Genomic DNA, 25,597 nt, shown 5'->3' with positions numbered 1-25,597 from the left:
CACACACACACACACACACACACACACACACACGTACACACACCGCATGTTCTACATACTACTGCGATTAAAGTAAATTAAAATAAAGCAAACATAAAAGAGATAGATGTCTGTCGCGGTAAACACAAAACAAACAGTTATCAAGTTGCATTGTACGTTGAGCTAACCTGCATTGAGCTCAAAGATGTACATGGATTCTCTAGATTGCCATGTTCCTGAACATTAAAAATACTTCCAGGATAACCATGCAAGGCAAGTAGAAGTTCGTGTAACATATTTATAGCATAAATGAAAAATTCGCCGAGAACGAACGTCGAAAAGCCGCAAAATGTTTTCATAGAATGCTCTTTTCTTTATGACATGCTGAACTTCCTGTTCCTGACGAAGTCGGATGTCCGGGTCACAGCTGTTCTGTCATCGATTCGTCCGATTTGTCAACAATGTGAAAGGAGAACAGTTGACAAAGCATGCTTTGTTTGTCATTTTATGAATTTTGGTAGCGGTTTAATGTTGTTTTTGTACATATACAGTTGTAGTATATGTGAGTTGGTTAGTTAAAATGGGAAAGTGCTGCAGAGCTCAGGTAATTCGTAGTTGTAGTTGATCTTGACGATGTAAAAATACTAAAATCATCAATGAAAAGTAACTGAGTGTTGAATAAAATTTAAAATTACGGCTGTTAGTGTTAGTGTATAGACTATGATAGTTGACGTCGGTAAGTGATGCATGTCCATACTCATAGCAGCAATATAATGGGTTATGTTGTGCAACTGTTTCCTACAATAAATCGTAAGTTACTTCTGGGTGGTTGAGTGTTTCTCGCCAGGCAGTATTTTGCCTAGGACTCATTATATTAAGTTATACTTATAGTTATACTTATAGGGCCTCATCTATCTTTGTCATTTGTCGTCATAGCATGCATTACGACCACTATATGTAATAATATGTCACATCATTTGAAAAGAATAAGCGTGCAGGCATGTACGTGTTACCTAGGATTTATTCCATAGAAATGGCATGACATATCGTAATTTCTTGCATTTTAGGCACCAATTAACTGCTAAAAGTACATATCATTGTACAATTAAAATAATAAATATCGGTTTGGGGACAAGACTGGTTTCAAACTTGCGTGTACACTCCTGACTGGAGTATAACTGGAATGCTAATAACGCCTGTAACCTTGACGTTCCTCATATATCCAGACTGTACCAAGCTGTTAACTCGATCCCTTGCCCAAACAGGAGGAATCACATATATGTGGAGTTTTATTTTGTGTTAGGGATTCTTATGTCATGTCAATATATATATGTTACTGATATATTTAGAGCCCACTAGGCACTATACCCTCCACCTGCATAATTCCTGCCCTACTGCACTGGAGCTGCATAGTATTTGCATGCAAGTATTTGTGTGTGCAACTAGCAGAGTGAACAGTCTGACTGTCCACAAGAACTTTAAAAGAAAGTTATTGGTTTAGTGCATATATAACTAAAAATCCAATCGCTGCACCCAAGGGGTTGTGGTCCCCGGTGAGATGAAACACTTATCTGAGTAGTTTTTGTCACTGTTGGTGTGCCGTGTTTGTGGTGGCTTAACCCTATCATCACCAATTGATCATCATCACCCTTACCCTAGCACTAACTTAACCTAACCTCATCCATAACCCTAACATAACTTGAATTCGTAACACAATCTGGAGCCCATCATTAAAATCTGAGGTTGTAAAATTGAATTGACCTGGCTGGGGCACAGTGTATGTGCTTTCATTTGGACAGATTAACTAATCAAGCTCAAGTAACTTGCATGTAAGTAAGTGGCTCTAATGTTTTATTTGTCACAATATCCTATTTTACGCTGCAGATATCATGTTGCTGTGGAAGTATGGCAGCCTCATTATGTTGCAAAGGGTGTCCAGCAGTTCGGGAGTCAACCAGCACAAGGGTTATGTACACCTTGCAGTTTGTCCTCTGTGGTGCTATTGCCTGCTTGATGATCACTGACCATGCACAGAAGTGGCTGCAGGATAATGTAAGCAGGGTAATCTGTTCAATGACATGATGACAAGATATAACATAAGCGGTTCAATGACATAAACGCAGTTCCATTTACTCCTCACGTGTAAAGTTGTATGATTTGTGATGTTTATGGACATTTTCGACAACACGTGACAATATATCTCAATCAAGTCTAACTAAATGTTGTTATGATGTGAATTTTTTTTCTTTCTAGCTGTCATTTTTTAACTCCGTTTGCCTGGCCCTTCGAGCAGGCCCAAACTGCACCCGGTTGATAGGCTATATGGCAGTCTACAGGGTTTGCTTTGCGATTGTTGTCTACTTCATTCTGCTCTTCCTGTTCACACTTGGTGTAACCACCAGTAGAAGTTGGAGAGCCAACGTACACAATGGGTAATGGTTGTCTAATTCTGGTAGTTCTCATAGACTGGCAAAATATCTGTGGCTCAAGTGCATGAGTGCAATTATATAGCAATAAACGATGCAGCTGGGATGCTTGCTAAGAATACATCATGTTATTCCTCTCTGGTTCCCATGGGTTTATGTGTGTAAACACACATGTATGCTTTCCCTTCTGCTCTCAACTGCAGACTGTATTGTTTGCACTTGAAACTGTACACCAGTGCAGCTATGCTTGCTTTAATTCTAGAGTAAATGTTGTATTTCGGGATTGCTCATGAGTTAGGTCGCTTAGCGGTGCTGACTATATATATATATTTCTTTCTTTCTTTCTTTATTTATATATATATAGTCACAGAATACAGTTTCTGGGTATATATACTGTGGAATAACATCCTACTCAGTAGGTGTACTTTCTGTAACTATGTAATGGCAGTAGTCTTCCTCAATTGAAATAAAAAATTTACATTAGTAAAGTGAAGTCGATTACATAGTTTTTATTTTTATCATTAGAGTGTAAAAAGGGCATATCAATTAACACACACGTTGTGTTCTATATCAGTAATTATGGTTGGTGCCATTTTAATAACTTTCAATTAATTCCGATCTGCCGTGCTTCCTTGCAGGTTATGGTTGATAAAGTACATACTTTTGTGCGTGTTAGTAGCTGGAATCTTTATCGTTCCTAGCCCCTATGCAGAAATAATCATACAAGGTGAGTTAAAGCTTATGTCAACAAGGGCTGATAATACTTAATCAGGTTAATAGGGTTTTGATGTCAAGTATATGTATGCTATAATAAAAAATTGAGAGGCTTTAGCTCCACATTATGCAATGTCAGGGGTGTAACTATTTTATTTTGTCTGGTTTTTGAGTAGGGGCAAAGCCATGTGCAGTTTACGTTCTTAACAGTTGATCGTGAGCAGTTCTCTATTAGCCATGTAATAATATCTACATCGGCCTGAGGTGGGCTAGTGCCCCTTGCCCCACTCCTCAATAGCTACGACCCTGAATGTGTATGCATAGAAGTAATTTAACTAAATGTCAGTTAGATCTGAATTTGTGAGTATTTTCATTGGTTTTAGCTTGTTTTTGCAGTTATAGCATTTTTACCTTGGTTCTATTGCAGTGTGGATGTGGGTTGGAGTTGTAGGTGCTGTTATCTTCATAGCCATACAGATGGTGCTGCTGGTTGACTTTGCACATTCCCTCAATGACAGAATGTGAGTCACTGCATGCATGTTTGAATGAAAACCCTATCGACACTAGCAATCAAAGTCACATAAAAGCTCATTAAAATTATAACCTTGTTCTTAATATTTTTTTGGTTACAGTCAGAGGCCTATGAGTTAAGTTAGGTAGATGCTGATGTGGGTTTTACTGCAGTTGATATAGCACTATACACCTCACAATAATGTAGTGTATTGTGATTGATTATTTAATCTTTTTGTCTATTGCAGTGTGAGAAAAATGCAGCATGGTGGCTCACGATGTTGTTGGTTTTCATGTGCGTATCTTTAGAAGTAAATATTTCGAAAAGGCGATAAAATTAAATGTATTGTTAGAGCAAGTATATATATTTTGAGTGACCATTATATGCCGTGTGATAAATTTGTTAGCTGTTAAGTTTAAATGGAACCATGTTATGCGAATATTTTTCTGGGGTCATTTTCATGTGCAACTTCGATTAGATAAAGCGCATATCTCATTGCTCCGTACGTGTATCTTTAATGAAATTTCTGTCTGTTTTCAGTGATTGTTGTGATGGCATTGGTGCTGTACGGAATCTGTGTGATTTCCGTGGTGCTCTTGTTTTCGTTCTACACCAATCTAAAGGGTTGCTTTATCAACAAACTGTTTATCTGCATCAACTCAGGCCTGTGCTTCGTGCTATCTCTTGCATCTGTTCTACCCTGTGTGGCAAAGAGTAAGCACAAACATACATTTGTACTATTACCCTGTGCAATGTCAGTTTCTCAGACATGTAGCCTAATCCAAGACTCTGCCTAACATTCGTAAAGCATCTAGAAAATATACACATTTGTAGTAAAACTGATTGAATCTCACATTCATATAGTTTTAATATTGAGTGCAGGTGATATATAAAGAATAAAACTAGGGGTCTTGTTCTTTATATCGTTTCCACTCAATATTATAAGATCTAAGGTAGCTTTATTCTCTGTCCTTGTATTGCCCCCATTGTAAGCATGGTTGGTTGATAGCGAATGACAATTATGCTCTGGTGCTCTCCACAGGTACAGGTGACCCACGATCAGGCCTGCTACAAGGGGCCCTCATCTCAGCATATATTATGTACTTGACTTGGGCAGCACTATCAAGTGAGCCACTTCCTCCAAGCGAGGAAAAACGAGTAGGTAAGTAATGCACGAAGGGTTGTTGTCGTATCAGGTACTACATATATGTACCCGAGGTAGTTTTAGGTTGTTTAGTATTATGTTTATATTTTTATATGAGGTATGTTTAGGGTTAGGGTTAGGGTTAGGGTACACTTCTGTAGTACAAGTCCGGTACACTTTGTGTATACATATATGCACCTCGGGTACATATATATGTAGTACCTGATACGACAACGACCCTTTCAGCGTAAGTAATGTGGTGCATGGAACGCACGATTTAAAGAATTAGTTCACCCAGTGTCCTTTTCAAGTTTTGTGTATATTCAGGCTTCACGTGCGGCACCATTTTCTAGTGGATGCTTATGGGATGTGAAGAATCCAAGTTTGTTTCAAGAAGGACGCATCAAGATTAGTTAATGTTCTTGAACTTTCAGCGCTGATGCGTCTGGTGGACGATCCATTAGTGGCATACCAGCATGGATTGGATCTGAACTTTGACAACGACATCTACAATCTGGACAGCACTTGTGGACCACCAGAAAGCACCTGGCTGGACAAGACCGGTATTGCTTACATCGGTATCATGATTATGCTGGCCATGTCAATATACCAAAGGTAAGCTTGCTCTCTGTAGGTACACGTGGGATTTAACAGATTGTTGACGTTGTGTTGTTGTTTTCGGTTTCTTTATTTTATACTGGACTCAAGGGTTTAAATCCACATCAGTGGAAACCCACTCCAGGAATCTGGCTCAGTCCAGTTTTGGCAGCTCTCACGCTTGTTCTCCATGTGACACGATCCAAGGGGTCTACAGCGGAGAGATTCCACTGTTCCCTATCCTTCTTCACAACCTCCTTCCAAGACATCTTCGGCCTCCCACGTCTCCTTACACCAACAACTTGAACTTCACCTACTGTCTTGATGGCACCGGTGGAGCGCTGAACATGGCCATACCAGCGGAGTCTTCTCTCACGTAATAAGACATCAAGGTCCAAGATACCCAGTCTGCCCAGCAGCTCGTTTGAAGGGGCCAAATCCTCGATTGTGACATTGCAGATCCATCTGATCATTGCCCTGTCATTTCGCTGGTATCACAAAATCATAATAAACATTTTTTTATTATCAGGAGTGAATAAAAACGAATAAAAATAACTTTGTTTTATTTCACCCCTGTTATTATGTATTCCCGGTGATGTCCATAGGGTGTGCATAATAAATCTAGCATTTAACAGAGCGTGAGTGTGGGTGTTATTTCAGCATTAGAACAGCAAGTCAATCACACCGGCTTGGGATCACCGTAAATGCATCCCCAGAGGAGAATTCGAACTGCTGCTGTGTGTCCAGTTCGGCTGATGGTATGTATTCACACTTATGCTCTGACCTAGATGTAAGTATCATATCTCATCATGTTTCAAAATTACTTTTTATCTTTGCTAAATCAAAACAAGAATAATTTCATATTTTTTCTTTAAATTCAATGCTCCTAGTGGTATAAACAACAAACGTGCTCAGGGGCGTAGCAATTTATTTTGCATGGGTTGGGGTTAAGGCATGGGTAAGTGCCCTATTGCACCCCTGTTAGCTACGGCATTAATGCAAAGTATGTCTCCTATTTAATGAGACTGAACTAATATATACTGTTATCCAGAAGACCAGAAATGCATTACTGTTCCCTTTATGCATACAGATCTTGCTGTCAGTGGGGAAAGAGGAGGCCAGAAGGTTACTAGGAATGAGATTCTAGGAACCACCTACAGCTACTCATGGTTTCATTTTGTCTATGCACTGGCTGCACTTTACTTGATGATGCAGCTTACAAATTGGTTCAGGTAAATGCAATCCGCTGATATGCATTTAAGTTCAAAACTGCAGTAACCCAGGTGATTTCATAGACATGTCCACTTGTTTATTTTGTGTAAATGCTTTAGGAAGTGTGTCCAACGCTGTTGTTTTATTATAGTTTAAAGGTGTTACGTTTAAGAGGATCAGAAATGGACTGTATGTTTCATACTCCTGTGATAAATTACCCTAGTAAATTTATTCATGTACATACTGGACTTTAGTCCCCACAAGGCAAACATATACACGTTTGGGCGCGACTGGTCGACGGTGTGGGTTCGCATGGCATCCAGCTGGCTCTGCTTTATCATCTACATGTGGACACTAGTCTCCCCAAGCTGCTGTCCTGAACGCAACATCTGCGAGATGCCACACCACCGACTGAGTGACTGCAATGTTGGGTGAGCGCCAACCAGACTGTGAAGCACTTGCTGTTGACAGAGTCATAGGGGTTAGCTGCATACCATGACGTGTGAGCCCAAATCCTGTTTTCACCAATCACACTTTCGAACACGTGACACCTCAACATTCTTCCGAGTTGTCAATGATATTGCTCCATTTTGGTTCTCACAATACATTTCTCATTGAATAACTAGTATTCTATGTTTATGTATATTCCCCCCAGACCCCAAAATTTGCATATTACGTTATAATCTCACACAAATAAGTAAGGCCTGGTCGTTATTGTTCAGTAGACAGGCAGTATAGCATACACATATTTACGTTTACATAATACCATACATATATATATATATATATATATATATACCAAGAGTACATAATAGAGATTATAGATCTCTACAAGAGCATATAAAGAAAGGGAGCGTACAACGGTGAAATGCTGAAACCATGTTGCAGTATTAGTCGAATTAATAAACTTTCCCCGTTTTATTTTGACGATTCTTTGATCTCGAGTCGGTTTTCGGCGAAAAAACCAGATTTTCACTGCTCATTATCTTAGCGTAGCGGCATCGTAGGGACATGCGGTTTGTTTTATATTAACAAGGTAGGACAGATGATCAATAATACTGCAAAGAATCGTCAAAATAAAACGGGGAGTTTATTAATTCGACTAATACTGCATCATGGTTTCAGCATTTCAACGTTGTACGCTCTCCTTCTTTATATGCTCTTGATCTCTATTATGTAGTCTTGATATATACATATACATTTACATTCATATATACATATAGTATATGTACATTTTAGGTTGGTTGATCATGAGGGCTCTAACCAAAGCAATGGAGGTGATAAGCAAAATGTGAAGAGAAAGAGGAAAAAGAGCAACTCCAAGTCCGATAACACCGTCCCTCCGGAGCAACACGAGATGCTGAGAGAGAGCGATGTTGAAGCTGGAGCGTCGGCGACGAAGGATAAGAAAAAGAGACAGAGGCTTTCCACCCAGATGTCACAGGTGTCCTCTACGGGTGAGAAACAGGCTTCACATTACAATCTAAATGACACAAAATCTGTGTGACACAAGAGCTACATTCTCATAAAAAAAACCCAGAGAAACCCAGGTTCCACCAAAACTAATGCATTTTATATAACTTGAAAGGAATGGTGTGTAAAATATGTAGAAGATTTAATTCAAGTAGTAAATTACAATATTAATAGTTTCATAAAGAATACTAGGAAATCAATTATTTGTTAACTAAATTTGAAAACGTTTCAATTCTCACAGAAGAAGCCACTGCAAGAGTTGAAGTGACTGACGAAATGCAATATCAGGCAACACCTGATAAATTGTCCAAACAGATGAATAAACCTAAAAAGGAAAAAGAGCCAAAGACTCCCATGAAGAAAGGCAAGAGCAAATCCCCCCAAAAGAACGCCAAGTCACCGAAAGGTAACACGATTATTTTTTAGTTTTTAATTGCCTTATCATTGGAAATGATTCTCGATTTGTAATTATTTTCAAAAAGAAGGGTTTAGATTAATCTAATCTTCTTCACAGGTAAGTCACCGAGCAACCCAACTGTGTCTCGGCCCAGTGATATAGTCGTTGACATTCCTGCGGATGACATTGAATCTGAGCCATTAGAGCAGCAAACTGATGTGAAAGTGGGGAAAAAAAAGAACAAGAACATGAGGAAGAAGGCATCTAAACCCTAAACAAATGCATGACATTTCCACGTCATATTGTACCAAAAGCTATGATAACTTCATTTCGTCTGACACGTGTTTTTGTCTCCAGATATCTTTAGCAATTGATAAAATCAAGAGCTAATAATAGGTATTATTAGCTGCTGATAAAATGTATACATATATCTATGTAGGCCTATTTGATGTGAATACGATTCTAGATACTCTATTTTATACCATTATATACTTGCACATGAATCTACACATACTATCAGGAGTGTATCAATACTGTTTATACAAAGTGTTTGATACACTCCTGATACTATTACCAATAGATCACCGAGAAACCTCAATCCAATTATGCTGGTGGCCCACTGGTTTGATGTTTCAATGATTACAATAACAAAAATACCAACTAGATGTTTTATTTACGTGTTTTCTATCAAGTTAGCATTAACAGACTTAACAACCTTGTGAATTAAGTAATTCTACCTGCATTGCTAGTATGGTTGTTTCATGCACAGTGCTACTTGTGCTATTATTAGTGGTGTAGCTGGTGTTTACCCCCTGTGATTGGACAGCCTTATACAGCCAAGTCGCAACTGCACTTGTGTGATTTGTGAATTGTGTATCTGCTCGTCTTGGTGTGTATTTATTTATCCGCGATTTAACATTGTGCATTTGCTCACATTAAATGTTCTTGCGAATATCATTACAAGTTAAAGTATCTAGACACTGCGTGACCAACATGATTGTGTAGTAATTAAGAGCTTTATATTTTTTAGTGGCGATGAATATAAATGTTTTCTTATGTATTATTTGTACAACATATTTTAGTCAGATAAGGCCAGATAGATCTAGATCTAGATATATTTTTTAGTCATATGGCATTTTCCATTCGTCAAAATTGTAATAGTGTTAATGCTGTTTATATACGTATATATTGAATAGACTATAGGTGGAAGTGTTCTACTCGTGTCAACAGCGTGTATACACACGCATAACGCACAAAAACGACATGCGCTACATTTTTCAACTGAATTTAGCAACGTTTGTTATCACTTGCATGTTAGTGATGTTACTTGTGAAATCTATTTTTGGTTGTGAATCTTAGATAAATACGGATGAACCTATATCCTCTACAAGTAAATTTGATACACAGCTTTCCTGTCCACTTTGTAATGTCCCTTTCTGTGATTAGTTATGTAAGGTTTTGATACAAGTTTGACCCCACCCCGGATTCTAATATTTACAGTATATGGTTGTATATTTATATGTATATGTATTGTATCGTATTTATGTCATAGAAATGTCAACATATTACATTACTATTTATACTTCACTAAAAACTTGTACGTGTTGTATTACATAATATGATATACAAAGTATTTAATATGACACAAAGAGGTAATATAGTGTCAGCTAAAAAAAATTCCATCAATATTCGATCATTTAATTGAAGCAACCAACTTTATTTTGTAACAAATGCAATTCTGCGATAGCATTGCCGTGTGTCCAAGCACACGCAATATCACGTAAACACGTCGCATCTTTCTTCGACATTGCCGACTGTTCCGATCTCTCGCGACTACCCTGTAAAACAGATTACGACTGTCCAGTGTCGCTCCGAAAGAGAAAACGCTATGCAATCTGCAGATAACGCCTCCATAGAGGCTCTCACTGCAGCATTCCTTGCTCTCGCTAAATTGCGCGGATGTACTCTGTGGGTGATTCAACGACCCACACTCGTGCGCAGGGGGTGTAGATTGGTGACAGCAATATGTGTCGCTTTAGGAGTCAACGCCTCATTCGAATTGGAGGCTTTTCACACGCACGCACACACACACACACACTCACACTCACACTCAATATGTGTCGCTTTAGGAGTCAACGCCTCATTCGAATTGGAGGCTTTTCACACGCACGCACACACACACACACATACAAATACGTGTATATTTACTAGAGCCCCTCTACATTGAATCATATATGTGCCTGCTCACTAATGTCCATCGCGCATGTATCGACGTCTACAGCTCATGATCATATGATCCATCACCGTACACCATAACTGCCGACGTTTCTGCACTCCTAATTCCTTAGTGCAGTTAGCGATAAGGCACACCACACTGGGAAGGTGTTGGCATGAGCATGCCGAGTAACGACACTCGCCTCACCACATAGCTATACCTATCTAGCTACGGGAACTAACACTGTCACTGCAACCAATATGCACATGAAGTCCAACAGTTTGTGGCGATGCCAGCTCGAAATAAATATCAAATTACGATGTATAAATGGCGATTCAGAGAAACTGATCTAGTTTACATTTCCTCCATATATCGATATATACACAATGACTATGCATGAGGCTTGTTTAGTTTTGTTGCATTATCCGAAAAAAATACGTAAATGCAAATACGATTATATGACACACTGACACAGTATGTGCATTTAGTATTCACCCACGTAACGCAGAATGAATTCTAGCACAGAAGCCAACAGGTCATTCTGTTCTAATAAAATATTCTTGATTTTACAAAGCGCTTTGTACCAAGTGTATGGTGGCCTAGGACTGCCAGAGGGAAAAAAAATAAAAAAAATAATAAAAATAAAAAAAAAATGAAAATGAAATGAAAATGAAAAAAAATGTAAACAAAATTGAAATGTTTTTCACAGTGGCCTATCGCTGCCATAGACTGGTACTCACTCCCACCTCGATACCCATCGAGTAACTAAGCCGAGAGGTGGGACCGGGTACCAGTCTATGGCAGCGATAGGCCACTGTGAAAAACATTTCAATTTTGTTTTCATTTGTTTTCATTTTCATTTCATTTTCATTTCATTTTCATTTTATTTATTTTTTTTATTTTTTATTTTTTATTTTCCTTATGGCAGTCCTAGGCCACCATACAAGTGTTCATTTCTCTCTCGTGGAAAGATAATGGAGAACGTGTTAAATTCCATATAAGTAGAGATTGGCAAGAATCACATTTCACGGGTGCGATTGGGATTACTAGTGTGGATGTATAGTATGATGAGGATATTCATTCAATCATCACGATCTATAACTGGGACAAACCCTACAATATAAAATAACGTACTTCAATCATACGTGGTATACAGATCGCCTATAATAATAATATTCAATCGATAAACTATGTATATAAGTTATAACAATTAATATCAATCAGTCTTTAACAACAGTTCGTATTTTTACCCACGGATATATTATTTAAAGACTGGCACGCAAAAAATCATGCATTACTACCGGCATACGTTTCCTACTGCTAAACGAGCCACAGCAAAGAAAAGGTTCTCATCTATAACCAATGAGAGATAACCAGCGCGTGTGAGCTTTCATAAGTGGCATGTTCTCTACTGTTCACACACCACCTACCTAGTGCCTGCATGCGTTCTAATCATGGATAACCTAATCATGGATAACCAGGACAACCCATGCACCAGCGTATAATACGTAGCTCAAGGTCACCCTCACAATAATCGTTGTTTACAATAATTGATAGGTGAGTACAAGTTTTGCTGCCTGCAGTGTGGTCGTATTTCATGTACCTTATTAGTCCGATAACGTTTTTGAATCCCCTTGGCTCTCGAAAGGTTGATCGTCGTCGCGCAAATGATAAGTAAATCGGAGCCTTAGCGGAAAACTTTCATGGTGGTCACGACAACTACGAGACAATGCTGCTGCTGCTGTTGCTGCTGCTGCTGTTGATGCTGCTGCTGCTGCTGCTGCTGCTGTTACTGCTACTGTTGCTGCTGCTGCTGTTACTGCTACTGTTGCTGCTGCTGCTGCTGTTGATGCTGCTGCTGCTGCTACTGTTGCTGCTGCTGCTGCTGCTACTGCTGCATCAGACATTGCCTCTATGTTAGCGCAATCTAACACTGTGACGACGGCACGTTGCCATTGCTCGTGTCACGCAAACATGTACATAATTTACAGGCATCGATTTCAACGGCAGTGAGAGAATTCCAGTCCGAGTTGTCGTCAACCGTAGCACTAAAGAACAAGGAGGTAGACGAGTCTAGTGGAGCACTGCATTGCCACGGATTAAGCCTTCCTGCATCAACGAAGTCTATAACTGCCAGGGACGCCATCTCATGCAGAAAAAACAGAACGTGCTAACTGTAAGCACGTGGCTCGCATTCCAGCAACCGTTCCACGGATGCCATCTTACGCAGGGCGACGGCGACGAGCATAGATGAACAGGCATCACGACTCGCGGTCCGACAGCTGTCTCACGGAAGACACACACAACATAGCTTCAGACTCTAGCGTCATGACAACGGGAACGTTAACTACGATGCACTCTACCTCCAAACACACCTCGACACCGCAAGCACACTGGCAGCTTGGCAACAAGAAAGCAGTCACTCCACGAGCAGGCACGATCAGGCAGGGAAGCTCAAATAAACAAGAGCACAACAAGGCCAGACCCCCGAACAAATTCCTCGGAGCAGTCTCGCGCAGCGTCCGCGATGCCAAAGCCACTTGCGGCGAAGTATACATTAAAAACGCTTACATAACAGGGGATGAGGCGCGCGAAGCTGTGATTTGATTCTGTAGCATGTCGCCCCGGCAACTGTCGATGAAGCCATCCCGCTCGTACTATCACCTCCGGGGTGATGCGGGGGCGGCGAGGGAGTGGGTAAGCTCCGTGGCAGGAACAGCACGAACTTGGCATCACGGGTAATCACGATTTGATGGGCGGCGGGGCGGGGTAAGAAAACAATCGGGTCACAAAACCAAATGCAACCACTGCCGACTACACGTCGGGTCTACACACACGGACCCCCCTCACTCTCACACTGTCTCCGGGGGCATCGCTTTGCGATGGGAGAAGCCGGAAAACTGTGCATCTTGTGACAGTAAGAAGCCTTCACTTATCTCTGTGTCTCAGGTTGGGCACAGCTCAACAATCTTTTCACCAATTGCCACCAATAACCACCATTCTTGCAACAGACGACGCATGGTCATGTACCCAACTCCCTATCTCTCTCTCCCTCTCTCTTTCTCGCCCGTCTGTCTCTCTCTGTCTCTATATCTTTTTCATTCTCTCTTTCTCTCTCTCTCTCTCCCCCTCTCTTTCTTTCTCCCCCTCGCCCTTTCTCTCTCCTTCTCTCTCTCTTTCTCTCTCTCTCTCCTCCTCTCTCTTTTTCTCCCTCTCTCTCTCTCTCTCTTTCTCCCCCTCTCCCTCTCTCTCCTTCTCCCCCTCTCTCTCTCTCTTTTTCCCCCTCTCCCTTTCTCTCTCCTTCTCTCTTTCTCTCCTTCTCTCTCTCTCTCTCTCTCCCTCTCCGTCGGGTGGAGACAAACCACAAACAGCCGCCATCCATCGTCATCGATAATCATCGTAAGCTATGTAAGAGTCCGAGCAGCCGTCGCCACGACCGCGACGACCTCCGCCGCCACGACCTCCGCCGCCACGACCTCCGCCGCCACGACCTCCGCCACCACGACCTCCGCAGCCATGGCCGCCACCGTGTTACAGGTCGACGAGGACCTTGACGTAGTTGACGGGGAAGAATCCTGTGTTGCCGCGGATCGATCCCTCGTACCAGTTCTCGTCGATCTTCGCGATTAGCTGCAAGACGTCTCCCTCCTGGAAGCCGAGCTCTCCCTCGTTCTCCGGCTCAAAGTCGTAGAGCGCCTCGCAGCACGGCCCGCGCGCCGCCGCTGAAAACAAGCGAACGGTTGACATCAACGAGAGGCGCGCGTACACGTGACATACTAATTCGCACGTGCCGCTTTCTTCAGAGCCGCGGTTCTTGCCCACACATATATAAATGAAGCAAAAGTCATCCTGATAGCATACACCATGTACACTCACTATAAACTCCAACGTACTATTATATATAACATATTGTAATATCTATCTATCTATCTATCTATCTATCTATATATATATATATATATAAATGTATATAATTACGTTTCTTCTCGGTGCTCTTGCTGTAGCTAGGTGGCGCCGCCGAGCTGTTGTTGCCCCACGGGTCCTGCGCAAAGCTGTCGGAGTCGCGGTTCTTGGCGTTGCTCGCCGCGTCCGCGCCGCTGCTGTCCCACGCGTCCGAGCCCATCGAGTCGCTGCCGTTACGTGGCAGCCGGTGTATGGAAGCCTCGCGCTTCGGCCGGCTTGCCGCATCCTGCTTCCTGCAGACACACGCACAGACGACCAGGGAAAAAATTAAAATTAATTTTTCGGGGGCTACTTTTCAAGCTCGCGTGCATGAAAACAGCACTCTAAAATTTGGTTTGCATTGAACTCTATGCAAATTTCCGGGGGCTCTTTTTGGCATTTCGGGGGCTAAATCGCCCAGAGCCCCCGTGTATTTTTTTCACAGACGACAACGCGGTGACTCGTCACGAAGCACCGGGCACGGAGCAATACAGGTCGCCACGCGGCGACAGACGGATAGACGAGAAATATTTGTTATCGCACAATCATATTTACATGTGCAAGTGCCCCCTCCCCAACTCCCGACATCCCCTTAGTTCCCCCTTCCTGTCTCCCCCAACATCCCCCACGTGTCTCCTCCCTATCTTCCAACATCCTCTGTATGCTTTCTCATCTCCCAACTTCCCTTCCATGCCACCTGCCCCCGCCTCCTGACATCCCCTACATGCCCTTTTCTTACATCCTTAACTTCGCCTACGTGCCCCCATCCCCTCTGTGCCCCCTGCCACTAGTTCCCGACATTCCTCCGTTCCCCCTTCCCCCGGTTCCCGACATCCCCTCCATGCCCCACTTACTCGACCTCCAGCTTCTCGAGCACTTCCTCTAGCACGTCGGCCGACTGGCGGAAGTATTCCTGCTGCGCCTGCACGAGCGCGTGCAGCTGAGAGATCTGCTCGACGTCGTTCTCGAGCAGGTTGACCATCGCCGCCTCAGCGAGGTTCCACGACTCCTCAAACTTGTCCTCGGCCATGCGCATCTCCTCTTCCGGCACGTTCGAGCCTGCGCGGCGGTGGCGAGAGAGAGGTAAATGCCGTGGGGCGAGAGGAGAAGGTTGTGGTGCGGGGGCGAGGGAGAGGTGCCTGACGAACAAAAGAGGAGGGTGGTGCCGCAGCATGGCGGGGAAGAGAGAGAGAGAGAGAGAGAGAGAGAGAGAGAGAGGAAGGTCGGTTAACCCGTGCGAGAGGACAGAGGCGGGACGCGGGCGGCGCAGAATTGCTTGTACGAACGAGAGGATTGAGGGCGCTGGCACGGGGCGCGGGCAAAAGTGCATTACGAACGACGATGAGAGGGTTGAGCACGGGGCGCAAAAGTGCTGGACGAACGATGAGAGAGAGGACGGGGCCGGGGCGGGCGAGAAAGTGCTTGCCGACACGAGAGACGAGGCGGTGCACGGAGGGCGGGCTGAGAAGTGCTTGAACGAACGAGAGGAGGAGAGTGGTCGCACAGGACCGCAGCGCGGCGCAGAATGCTTGACGAACACGCAGAGGATGAGAGAGGGTCGGTGCACAGGGCGGGAAGAGGCGCTGCACAATGACGAGGAAGGAGGGTGGTGGCACGGGGGCGGGCGAGAAGTGCTTGACGAACGAGAGGAGAGGGTGGTGGCACGGGGGCCGGGGAAGAGGCGCTTGGCGAACGAAAGAGGAGGGTGGTGCCGCAGTGTGGCGGGGAAGAGAGAGAGAGAGAGAGAAGTGAACGCCGTGCGAGAGGAGAGGGTGGCGGCACGGGGGCAAGGTGCCCGACGAACGAAAGAGGTGAGGGTGGTGCCGCAGTGTGGCGGGGGCAGAGAAGAGGGGACCGATGTACGAGAAAAAATGGTGGTGCCGCAGGGAGGGTAAAAGAGAGGAGGGTGATGCCACAGTGTCGCAGGGAAGAGAGAGAGGGTGGTGCCACAGCGTTGCAGGAGAGAGAGAGAAGAGAGAGGAGATGGTGGTGCCATGGCGTGGTGAGGGAGAGAAGGGATAGGAGAGGGTGGTGCGATGTGATAGCAAGGGACAGGGAGGAGAGGGTGATGTCATGGGGTGGCGAGGGAGAGAGGGTAATATGATGCTGCGGTGCGACGGGGGAAAGAGAGGAAAGGAAAGGGTGGTGCCACGGGGGAGTTGACATTCAGCAAACCTCGCATAAATCCGCTACCCAAAATTTATTGCCCTGGCTGTATATCATCTCGTTTGTTAACATGTGCCTACATTTGTAAACCGCCGGAATTTGATTGCACTGTCGATAAAGAATTACACGGTTGAAGTGCAAGAATAACTCCATTTCTTAACTTTTTTTTAAATCGCTGAAAATTAGAAAATCAGACGGCGCTTAACGTTTTTAATTTGAATAATTGTAGGATAGACTAGTAATACGACATTAATCGATTCCGATGTCAGCAGTACAAGAATAGAATCGCCTGTGAATCTGAGTATGCAAGAGACAGATGAGCAATGGGCGTGATGTTTCTTAATTTCGAATTTACCAGCACTTTCGGGTACGTGAAATGACTCGAGAATGCCAGACAGGACACGAGAAAGGTGAACCTTAACGGTGGCACTCGCGAACAGAGAGGTTCGCTCGTATAGAATGTTCCTCACGACAGACTTGTATGCTAAAACCGCTGCAGTGAGTGTTGAACGCTAGGTGTGGGCGGTTGCAATTAGATTCTAGATAGATCACAGGCTTCGCGTAAAATCACACTTGCATTAGCGTGCAGCATTACAGAAAGCAGATAGGTCTGAAGGTAGTGAAAGGAAAGAGCACGGCAATCACACAGAACTTGACTTGCCACACAGAGTGCAGCAGATTCCTACTAGTGTGAAACACATAAGCGCATGCACGTGTGTGCCAGCACATGTCAGTGGTTCTTAACCCCTGGGTCACAAACCACAAAACATGTCGCCATTGTCCAAGGCACTGGTTGAATTATCTCTTGCGTTCCAACAGTGGCTGTGCCTAGATTGTGGCATAAATAGAAACCCCAACCACCTCTAATTTGGCTAACGAGTTACGGCTAAGAACCACTAGCATATAGCTGAATGAAAGGTGGGTTCCCCGATTATCCATCCCTTCCTCCCCCCCCCCACATCTCTATCTCTTGCTCTCTTTTTATCTCTCTCTCTAGCTCTCTTTCTGCTCTAGCATTGATATGTGCAGCATCTTGTCTCAATTGAATTCGGTATGCAAATATTTGCTTGCCCTTTTTTGATCACTTTAGCAGCAGGTTAGAAAACCTATATGCTTCAGTTCAGGCCGTGAATTGTACACAACGTGTATCATCCACAGCAGGGCCCAGACCAATGTTGTGGGGAGGAAAGTTTTCATAATCTTCACCTGACTCGCGCCAATTCTGACAAAGAAGGTCACCGTATGCCCACAATTTCCCCCCGAATCGGACTAACCAGTATGAACCCACATGCCATTACATGCGATTCACCTTTACATAGAGAATAAGAACAAAAGCGGGAATTATTGCAGAAAGATTATGCGCAGCCCTGCGAACACGAAACAAGCAGCTTCCTAAGACTAGCAGCATCGCAGCCATTTGCACACATAGATAAATGCAGCTGCGTTGTCTGCCTCTAACCTTTCTCTCTCTTCTTCTTTTTGCAATCGTAGTCTAAACGCCTGCCTTGTAACTTCTTCCTATGGTGCTGTGAAACAAAACGTCAAAATAACAGCATGGACACAGCAAAGTGCAGCAGCCAGCAGCCATGGTCCTCATTCCCACATGTCAACGTCTCCCAACAGATGGCAGCACGCAAGCATTCCTCTCTCTCTCTCTCTCTCTCTGTCACTGATTGCTGCTCAAGGATAGCATGAGTTTGTTTTGATGAAAATGTAGGAAGCTGAGAGTTTCACCCCAAGATCATGTTTGCTACTTATATAGCAAACGAGACTACACTGGCAGAGATGTCAAGGACCGACCTACATTCATGCAAGTGGGCACTGTAGTATGCATCAAGATATACACAGGTGCTTTATTTTTAGCCTTCTTACTCTGCATCGTTTTGCAATGATGCAAACGTCCTATATCGAGAGAGTATCAGCGTGAGAGTTGTAAGGTTACTGGTGAGCCATCTGTTGGAAGACCCAGGAACTACCCAAACCACTGCAACTACCTTTCGCTTTCTTTCGCCTCTTGCAATCGTAGTCTAAACGTCTGCCATGCAACTTCTTCCTATGGTGCTGTAAGATTTATCACACGTGCATTACACTGTCTTATGTCGCTATAAGCTTATATCGTGGCAGTACTGCGTATTACAACCGAAGCAAGCCACTCTCTAAACCATTACACGCGGGAACCAATCAGTTAAATAAAACCAATGCGATAAGAGCATCGATTTACATATCAATCACCAACTTGCTTTTCGTTTAATTCATTTTGGCGCTTATCTTACCACTGAGGCATGATGCTAACCTCAAAGAAACTGCAATTTAGCACCGATTCTGACCATCCCAAATGCAATACAATCACAAAGACATAAAAAGACACGAACGAAAACGTAAAAGCCATATCTATTCATGCGAAGAACTGCTCGCACAAACTGTGGTCAACTGCCCCCCCCCCCATCGCTCCACTCTTTGTTATCTTTCAAATGAAATGAAGAGCGCTGGTTGCTGCCAATTAACTGAGTGCGACTGGGTCCACAGCCAAACCCACGGCATAGGGACGGCTTTGATGCCAGGCAGACAGCAGGAGCAGGTCACTGCGTGTGCAGAGTTCGTCCATGGCTCGACTCACCGCGCACTGGCAGGCTTGCAAACATGCGCACTTACCATCACTTCCTTCAGGTCCTTTGACTGCAGCAGCTGCAAGGGCTCGAGGAAGTTCTGCTTTACGTTGTCCTCTAGTGCGTATTTGATGTCGGCAAGCTGCTTGTAGGCTTCCCCGACCTCCAACAGGGCAGTACCTGCAATACAGGTGCTGCTGCTAAGGACAGGTGTGTCCGTAATACCTGTGCGCTAGTTACTCGCCCATTTCCGGTGAATCTAACACCAGTGTTAAACATAGCACTAGCAGCCCTTCCCTTAGTCGGGGACTGGTAACCATAGAACAGGACTGGTTAATTTTCAAAATGAGGACCGGCTAGGTTTTCAGACTTACTGCTGCTACCACCCTATCTTTCAATGCATTGCCACTTTTAATATACTATTCTCAGCATGTGTCACCATTATCAATAATTACTAAACAAAGTAATTGCAGCAACTGACGACCAATCTGAGCTCAAGATAAATACACAGCGTCTGTAATTTTACGATAACTCCACCTGCCATCCCATCTTGTGTAACATGTGCCCACCTACGACGTAGGTGCACTTCGACAGCCTAGTACAACCAGGCTATTGTATAATGCCACTAACTATGGGCGAGCTGCAGTCTGGTAACCTAGTAACGCCACTCAGGCTGTACGCGGATGCTGCATCCCAACAGATACCGCCCGCATCCCAGCAACGAAACTGCCTCCCCATCATTTCCAATAGCTGCACGCGGCGACAGTGCACAGACCTGTAGGGGAGAAGCCACGCTCCCTCGCCGACTATCGCTCAGCGCACTGACCTACCGAAATTAGAGTTCATTCCCAGCTGCTGGCCGAATCTGACCATCGTCTCTCCCAGCTGACCCTCAGGCTGTGGGTAGGACACCTGCTTCGCTTGGCCCTGAATCTTCGCCATCGTGTTTGACGCTGACATCTTCGCTCGTGAGGCTGCACGTCAACAGATCAAACATGTACCGCGATGGCACTCAGATGAAACTCACTCCCATACAATCTATATGATTTATTCATGTGGCACTCTGGTTATCTTTTGGTGCAAACCATTACAATTCTAATTAATTATAATCGATTATTATTATAGATAATAATTATTACAGATAAATAATAGATAAATAATTATAATGAATTATTATTATAGATAATTATTATTATTATTATTAATTATTAATTATAATACAATTATATAATAGACATTCGAATTTCTAAACGAATTCGCCACAGGTTCATAGCATCCACATGCGTGACAGCGATGAGGATATGTTAATTAATACAATGTGACGCTGTGTGACAGGTATTTGTGCGCTTACCTGGATTCGGCTGTAAGTAGGTCTTGGTTTTAGTCTGTAGCTCTTCCACCAACTCATTTGTGATGTCAGTTTTCTGCAAGAGAAACCATCGAGCTGTTACTATGATATATATGTATCTATTACTTTAATTATTATTTTTATTATTATTATTATTATTATTGTTGTTGTTGTTGTTGTTGTTGTTGTTGTGATTTCTATTATTATAGCTCTTGATACAATATTTCAGGTCATAGTACACACTGATGTCAGATACACACTGTATTTCCCCTTAGTGATCTAAAATGCTATATATAGTTTACAGTGCACCTTTAGACGTATTACTAATGGGAACATATAAGCTCCCGATGAAGCTCAATACTAAGTCTGAGCGACTACAGCACAGCGGTTTAAAATAACAGAACTTTACACTATTTCCGTGTAGTCTCGAGTATCAGATACCACGATGTCAGACCAGCCGATTTGAAAAGCCAGCAAAACCTCACACAGCCATACAGTGATTATATGTCTCTATATACAGTGATATAGGTACCGTCTCTATAGCAAGACACTCATGACAAAAAAACACAGTTTTACTTGTGCAAAGAATGATAAAATATGAAGTAAACGTGTTTAAAAGGACACTGTAGTACACGCACTCACAACTGCGAGGCATCTAAATTATAGGGTGCCAAGAGAGAACTGACCCCATATTGTAAATCTGCTCATGCATGTACACAAACTCTTTTTAAATCAGGCCACTTCCTTAACGGGGGTGTTCATGCCAATACAACACGCCAGTGTGTATGCGCACACATAGCGATGAGCTGCCATCAGTGAGTGACCCAGTCATCGCCAGTAAAGCTTTATTGCTCGCCGTAGTTCCTAAGCGTTATCATCTCAGGTCTACAGTACACATTAACGGGCAAGCCATAATAGCCGCACTGGGAATGTGTAAGAGCTGGCTCGCAGTCAAGTCAGTTGAATAAGAATCTATGAGCGAAGATGAAAGTGCCGTGAAGAGAGGAACACACACTCTCTTATTCGTGGTCATACTCGGTAACCAGTAAGGCAGGGGTTCCACGGACCCTAGATGGGTTTCAGGGGGTCCGTGAACCAGGCGCATTCAAAATTGTGTGTTTATGTGCTTATGTGCATTTTTGGGGGGGAGGGACGTACTGCCGCCGTAGCTTTCACCAGATTAGCAAACGGGTCCATCCAAAAAAGGTTCAGAACCACTGCAGTAAGGGGTTCCTAGTGCAGTGGTATGCATCATGGGTAGACTCGCAAATATCACTATTAGTGACATCAGGGGTTAATAATGACAAATTTGTCATTATTAACCTCTGGTGACAATATATATAGCAGGGGGACAGTGTCATACTAGGGCTCATAGGGTCTATGTCCCCCAAGGTACTGCCGGAACGTAACCTGGGTACGGTCCAGAATACCAGAACGTACCCTGGTCACTATTTGATACGGTTAGGGTTAGGGTTAGGGTTAGGGTTAGGGTTATGGGTTAGGGTTAGGGTTAGGTGGGTAGAGTAGTGGAGTTTCCGTAGGCGACTCCTATAGACTCGTTTTAGGGGAGTAGGTGAGTACGGGTCCGGCATTTATTTAGATAGTACGCTAGGGTTATTTCGCGCGCATATAGATAGTACGCAGGGTAGCGTTCCGGTATACATATTATATAATATATATATATTATATATATATATTATATATTATAATATATAATATGCGTTATGCTGCAGTAGGGGTACGGTTATCTGCAGTACGGGGCAATGGTTATTGCTGCAGTAGGGGCAGGGTTATGCTGCAGTAGAGAGCAAGGTTATGCTGCAGTTAGGGGCAATGGTTATGCTGCAGTAAGGGCAGGGTTATGCTGGCGCAGTAGAGAGCAAGGTTATGTTGCAGTAGGGGCAGGGGTTATACTGCAGTAGGGGCAAGGTTATGCTGCAGTAGGAGGTAGGGTTTATCTTTAGTAGGGGGCAGGGTTAATACTGTAGTAGGGCGGCAGATGGTTTACTGCAGTAGGGGCAAGGTATACTGCAGTAGGGTGTTATGAGTTATGCTGCATAAGGGACAGGGTTATACTGTAGTGGGGGCAGGCCTAATCTGCAGTAAGGGTGGGTATATTATATATAAATAGTATATTAAATTATATAAAATTATATATATTATAGTATATTATATTATAAAATATTATATTATATATGTAATATATTATATATATATATATATATATATATTATATATATATATATTATAGCATTATGATGACTGCAAATCGAATCTCATATTTATGAGCAGCATAACCTTTTATGAGTATGCACGTAACGTAACGGTATATATATATATGTTCACGATCAGGCTCTGTCATGTATCATTCATACGTCAGAAGTACTTACTATATACACTCCCTCCATGCAGACACGTGGGCGAACGCACGGAAGCTACGCTAACTATATATGTAACTGTATTTAATATAATGATGTTATTATATATACAGCTCAGAGGTACATATTCTGACCGCGTGGGAAGGGGCACATGCCAATGCTTTGCTCATGTTGCTCTGTGAAAAACCCCAGGCCTCCCTTATAGGGTTTGTTTGCAGTTATCTGCTAATCTAACTTTGCATATATCAAGGTCTTGGTTAATTGGTAAGAAATCAAACGAATTGCAAATTCACGAACTGCATTCTGAGATGTCAAAACATGATGTCATTTGAACAAATATTCTATCTGAGTCATGTTTGTTGGTCTACGGCAAAAGAGACATGATTTAACCCGAACAACCGCCTAATTATATTATACGTACGGTACAGTGCAGAAGTCCAAAGTTTGGTACGTGTGTGGACTCCGGAACTATGGTGGCTACCACGGGATTTTGGAGGATTTTCGTTTGCATAAATTTCCCTACTAGTATTATTCAGGTATCGACTATCAGATTTAACTTGGGAACATTTACGCTGTAAATACCTTGCTGTGCGGAGGGCTATAACCAGTTTGGGTAAGAGGTTTGTTCGTGTTCTAACCCGTGTAAAAAGCTTCATGCGGTGGCTGCTTCTCGTGGCTAAAGTGCATATTAGTTAAGAAACAGGGAAATGTTGCTGACCTACGCAATAACCTACGCAAACCTTTTTACGGAAAATTTTACGGAATAAACGCGTATTTACTTCCCCTTTTCCAGGAGAACTTGTCCGAAAAATGTGGGATAGTGTTAATATTGCCTCTTCCTGTATGTCTACTTAGTATCACACATAATGGATTCGAATGTAATGCCATCCGTTGCAAGGAAAATAAACAATTTTACAGCTATAAATATACAATTGCGTAAAATTAGCACGACAAACTTCAAAATACACAGATATATTCATTTGGTCATCTAACATAGGCATTACCCTCAGAGTGTTCGATTACAAAACAAACGCTATGTAACAGCTAGTAGACATAAACATGGAAAGAAAACGAAGCGTTATTAATAGCCGGTGAAAATATCCAAAGTCGAGGTAACATGTACGTTGTACAGGAACGCCTCGTGTCGGAATCACGCTAACTAGGGTAACGTTACACTTTCTTCAAGGCGTAAAAATAAAGGGACAGATCTCTTATCAATGAACATTCGTGTTTTCAGATAGAAATATTGCCTATGTGAATCATTTTTAAAGATGTGCACTATCAGACGTTCTAACACTTCTTGGTAGATGATGTCGTGGCACCACCACTGTCAGACTTGTAAGCTTTTGGAATGCTGAATAAGATATGGAAGGCTAAAGCTATGAAAACAGCAACAAAAATAAAAATCTTCAATAGCAATGTTTTGAGTGTGCTTCTTTGCGGAACGGAAAGCTGGAAGGCTACCAAAGAAATCACTCAAAAACTCTAAACCTTCCAAACAAAGTCATTATGAAGGATCCTCAAGATACATTGGCGAGACATGTTACAAACGAACGACTATAGATACCACATTACGCACACAGAACCTTTGGGAAATATAATTAAAAGAAGAAAATAGACTTGGCTCGATCATGTCGCCCAGATGGAAGGTGCCATAGCGAAAACGGCACTTAGAGTTAGATGGACGTCAGACGGGAGGAGAAGCAAGGGAAGACCCAAGGAGACATTGAGAAGGACTACCGAGAAGGATATATATGCGGATGTGTGACCTGTCATGGAACACGCTGAGGCCAGTAGCAGCAGACCGACGACGTTGGAGATCTCTTGTCACTGACTTATGTGCCATCTAGGCAGCTACGAGGGATAACTAACTAACCACCGTCAGAGCAAGACCGTTATCAACACGATTCGATCTCTATAGCTGCAGACCCACATAATGGATGGCACCACTCGTGGTGAGGAAAATTATCAACTAACAAACTAGATCGTGTATCACTTTATTACTGATGACCAATGATGTTATATGATGATATATTATATACATGATATATAAGCCACGTTCACACGAGACCTCGTATTTATAGCCGCGTTCACACGTAGCAAGAAATCCGGTATTTAGCGTTCACACGAGGCAAAATACGAGGCCCAAGAAATACGGTATCTAAACAGATCCGGTATTTCATGTAAATACGAGGCTTCCCAGACCCCGAATAATTTGCCGTGCTTGAGAAATACCGGATCTGTTTAGATACCGGGTACCGTATTTCTTGGGCCTCGTATTTTGCCTCGTGTGAACGCTAAATACCGGATTTCTTGCTACGTGTGAACGCGGCTATAAATAGAGACACTCGAACCGAGAGAAAAAAACGAGACACACACCGAGTTACGGAGGCTACCTACCCAGGAGAGGTTACCTACCATGATGTAGAAAGATTAAGACGACGGGACCTAGGTGGGTCACTCACCTAGTTTGCCGTACACTCACCTAG

At 43.1% G+C, this 25,597-nt stretch overlaps 3 protein-coding genes across 4 annotated transcripts in view; 1 reads left to right on the top strand and 2 right to left on the bottom strand.

The window, feature by feature from the left end:
- LOC106812215 (gamma-tubulin complex component 4-like) overlaps positions 1-341 on the bottom strand; it is an 11,715-nt gene extending 11,374 nt beyond the window's left edge. Inside the window, exon 1 of the mRNA XM_014816044.1 lies at positions 168-341. Within this exon, the coding sequence (XP_014671530.1) occupies positions 168-338 (171 nt within the window). The 5' untranslated portion in view covers positions 339-341. The remainder of the gene's footprint in view (positions 1-167) is intronic.
- Positions 342-401: 60 nt separating this feature from the next.
- LOC106812221 (serine incorporator 5-like) lies at positions 402-10,041 on the top strand. The gene is made up of 15 exons (XM_014816051.1): positions 402-583; positions 1,864-2,031; positions 2,233-2,411; positions 3,044-3,132; positions 3,547-3,640; positions 3,878-3,924; positions 4,171-4,344; positions 4,673-4,792; positions 5,209-5,389; positions 6,032-6,129; positions 6,462-6,603; positions 6,838-7,014; positions 7,823-8,040; positions 8,298-8,462; positions 8,571-10,041. Exons 1-15 carry the CDS (start codon positions 560-562, stop codon positions 8,726-8,728), a joined length of 2,034 nt encoding a protein of 677 aa, XP_014671537.1. The 5' UTR covers positions 402-559; the 3' UTR covers positions 8,729-10,041.
- A 3,899-nt stretch (positions 10,042-13,940) lies between these two features.
- Positions 13,941-25,597, bottom strand: part of LOC106812216 (endophilin-A3-like) — a 19,916-nt gene continuing 8,259 nt past the window's right edge. Inside the window, exons 3-9 of one of the 2 annotated variants that reach the window (XM_014816046.1) lie at positions 20,734-20,806; positions 20,213-20,356; positions 19,429-19,562; positions 18,771-18,837; positions 15,465-15,669; positions 14,647-14,864; positions 13,941-14,390 (exon numbers count right to left, since the gene is read on the bottom strand). In XM_014816046.1, the coding sequence (XP_014671532.1) occupies positions 14,200-14,390; positions 14,647-14,864; positions 15,465-15,669; positions 18,771-18,837; positions 19,429-19,562; positions 20,213-20,356; positions 20,734-20,806 (1,032 nt within the window). In that variant the 3' untranslated portion in view covers positions 13,941-14,199. Of the gene's footprint in view, positions 14,391-14,646; positions 14,865-15,464; positions 15,670-18,235; positions 18,303-18,770; positions 18,838-19,428; positions 19,563-20,212; positions 20,357-20,733; positions 20,807-25,597 lie in introns of both variants that reach the window. The other variant, XM_014816045.1, reaches the window with a different exon arrangement.

This window comes from Priapulus caudatus, unplaced genomic scaffold (assembly GCF_000485595.1).
Source record: "Priapulus caudatus unplaced genomic scaffold, Priapulus_caudatus-5.0.1 Scaffold621, whole genome shotgun sequence".
NCBI classification, from domain to species: domain Eukaryota; kingdom Metazoa; phylum Priapulida; class Priapulimorpha; order Priapulimorphida; family Priapulidae; genus Priapulus; species Priapulus caudatus.
The sequence above is the reverse complement of the archived record's forward strand: the minus strand, read 5'-3'. Positions and strand labels throughout refer to the sequence as shown.

Coding starts and splice junctions, on each gene's coding strand:
- LOC106812221 (XM_014816051.1), top strand. CDS start 560: ATGGGAAAGTGCTGCAGAGCTCAG. Junction 4,793..5,208: donor AAGCGAGGAAAAACGAGTAG/GTAAGTAATGCA, acceptor TTGAACTTTCAG/CGCTGATGCGTCTGGTGGAC. Junction 6,604..6,837: donor CAGCTTACAAATTGGTTCAG/GTAAATGCAATC, acceptor ACTGGACTTTAG/TCCCCACAAGGCAAACATAT.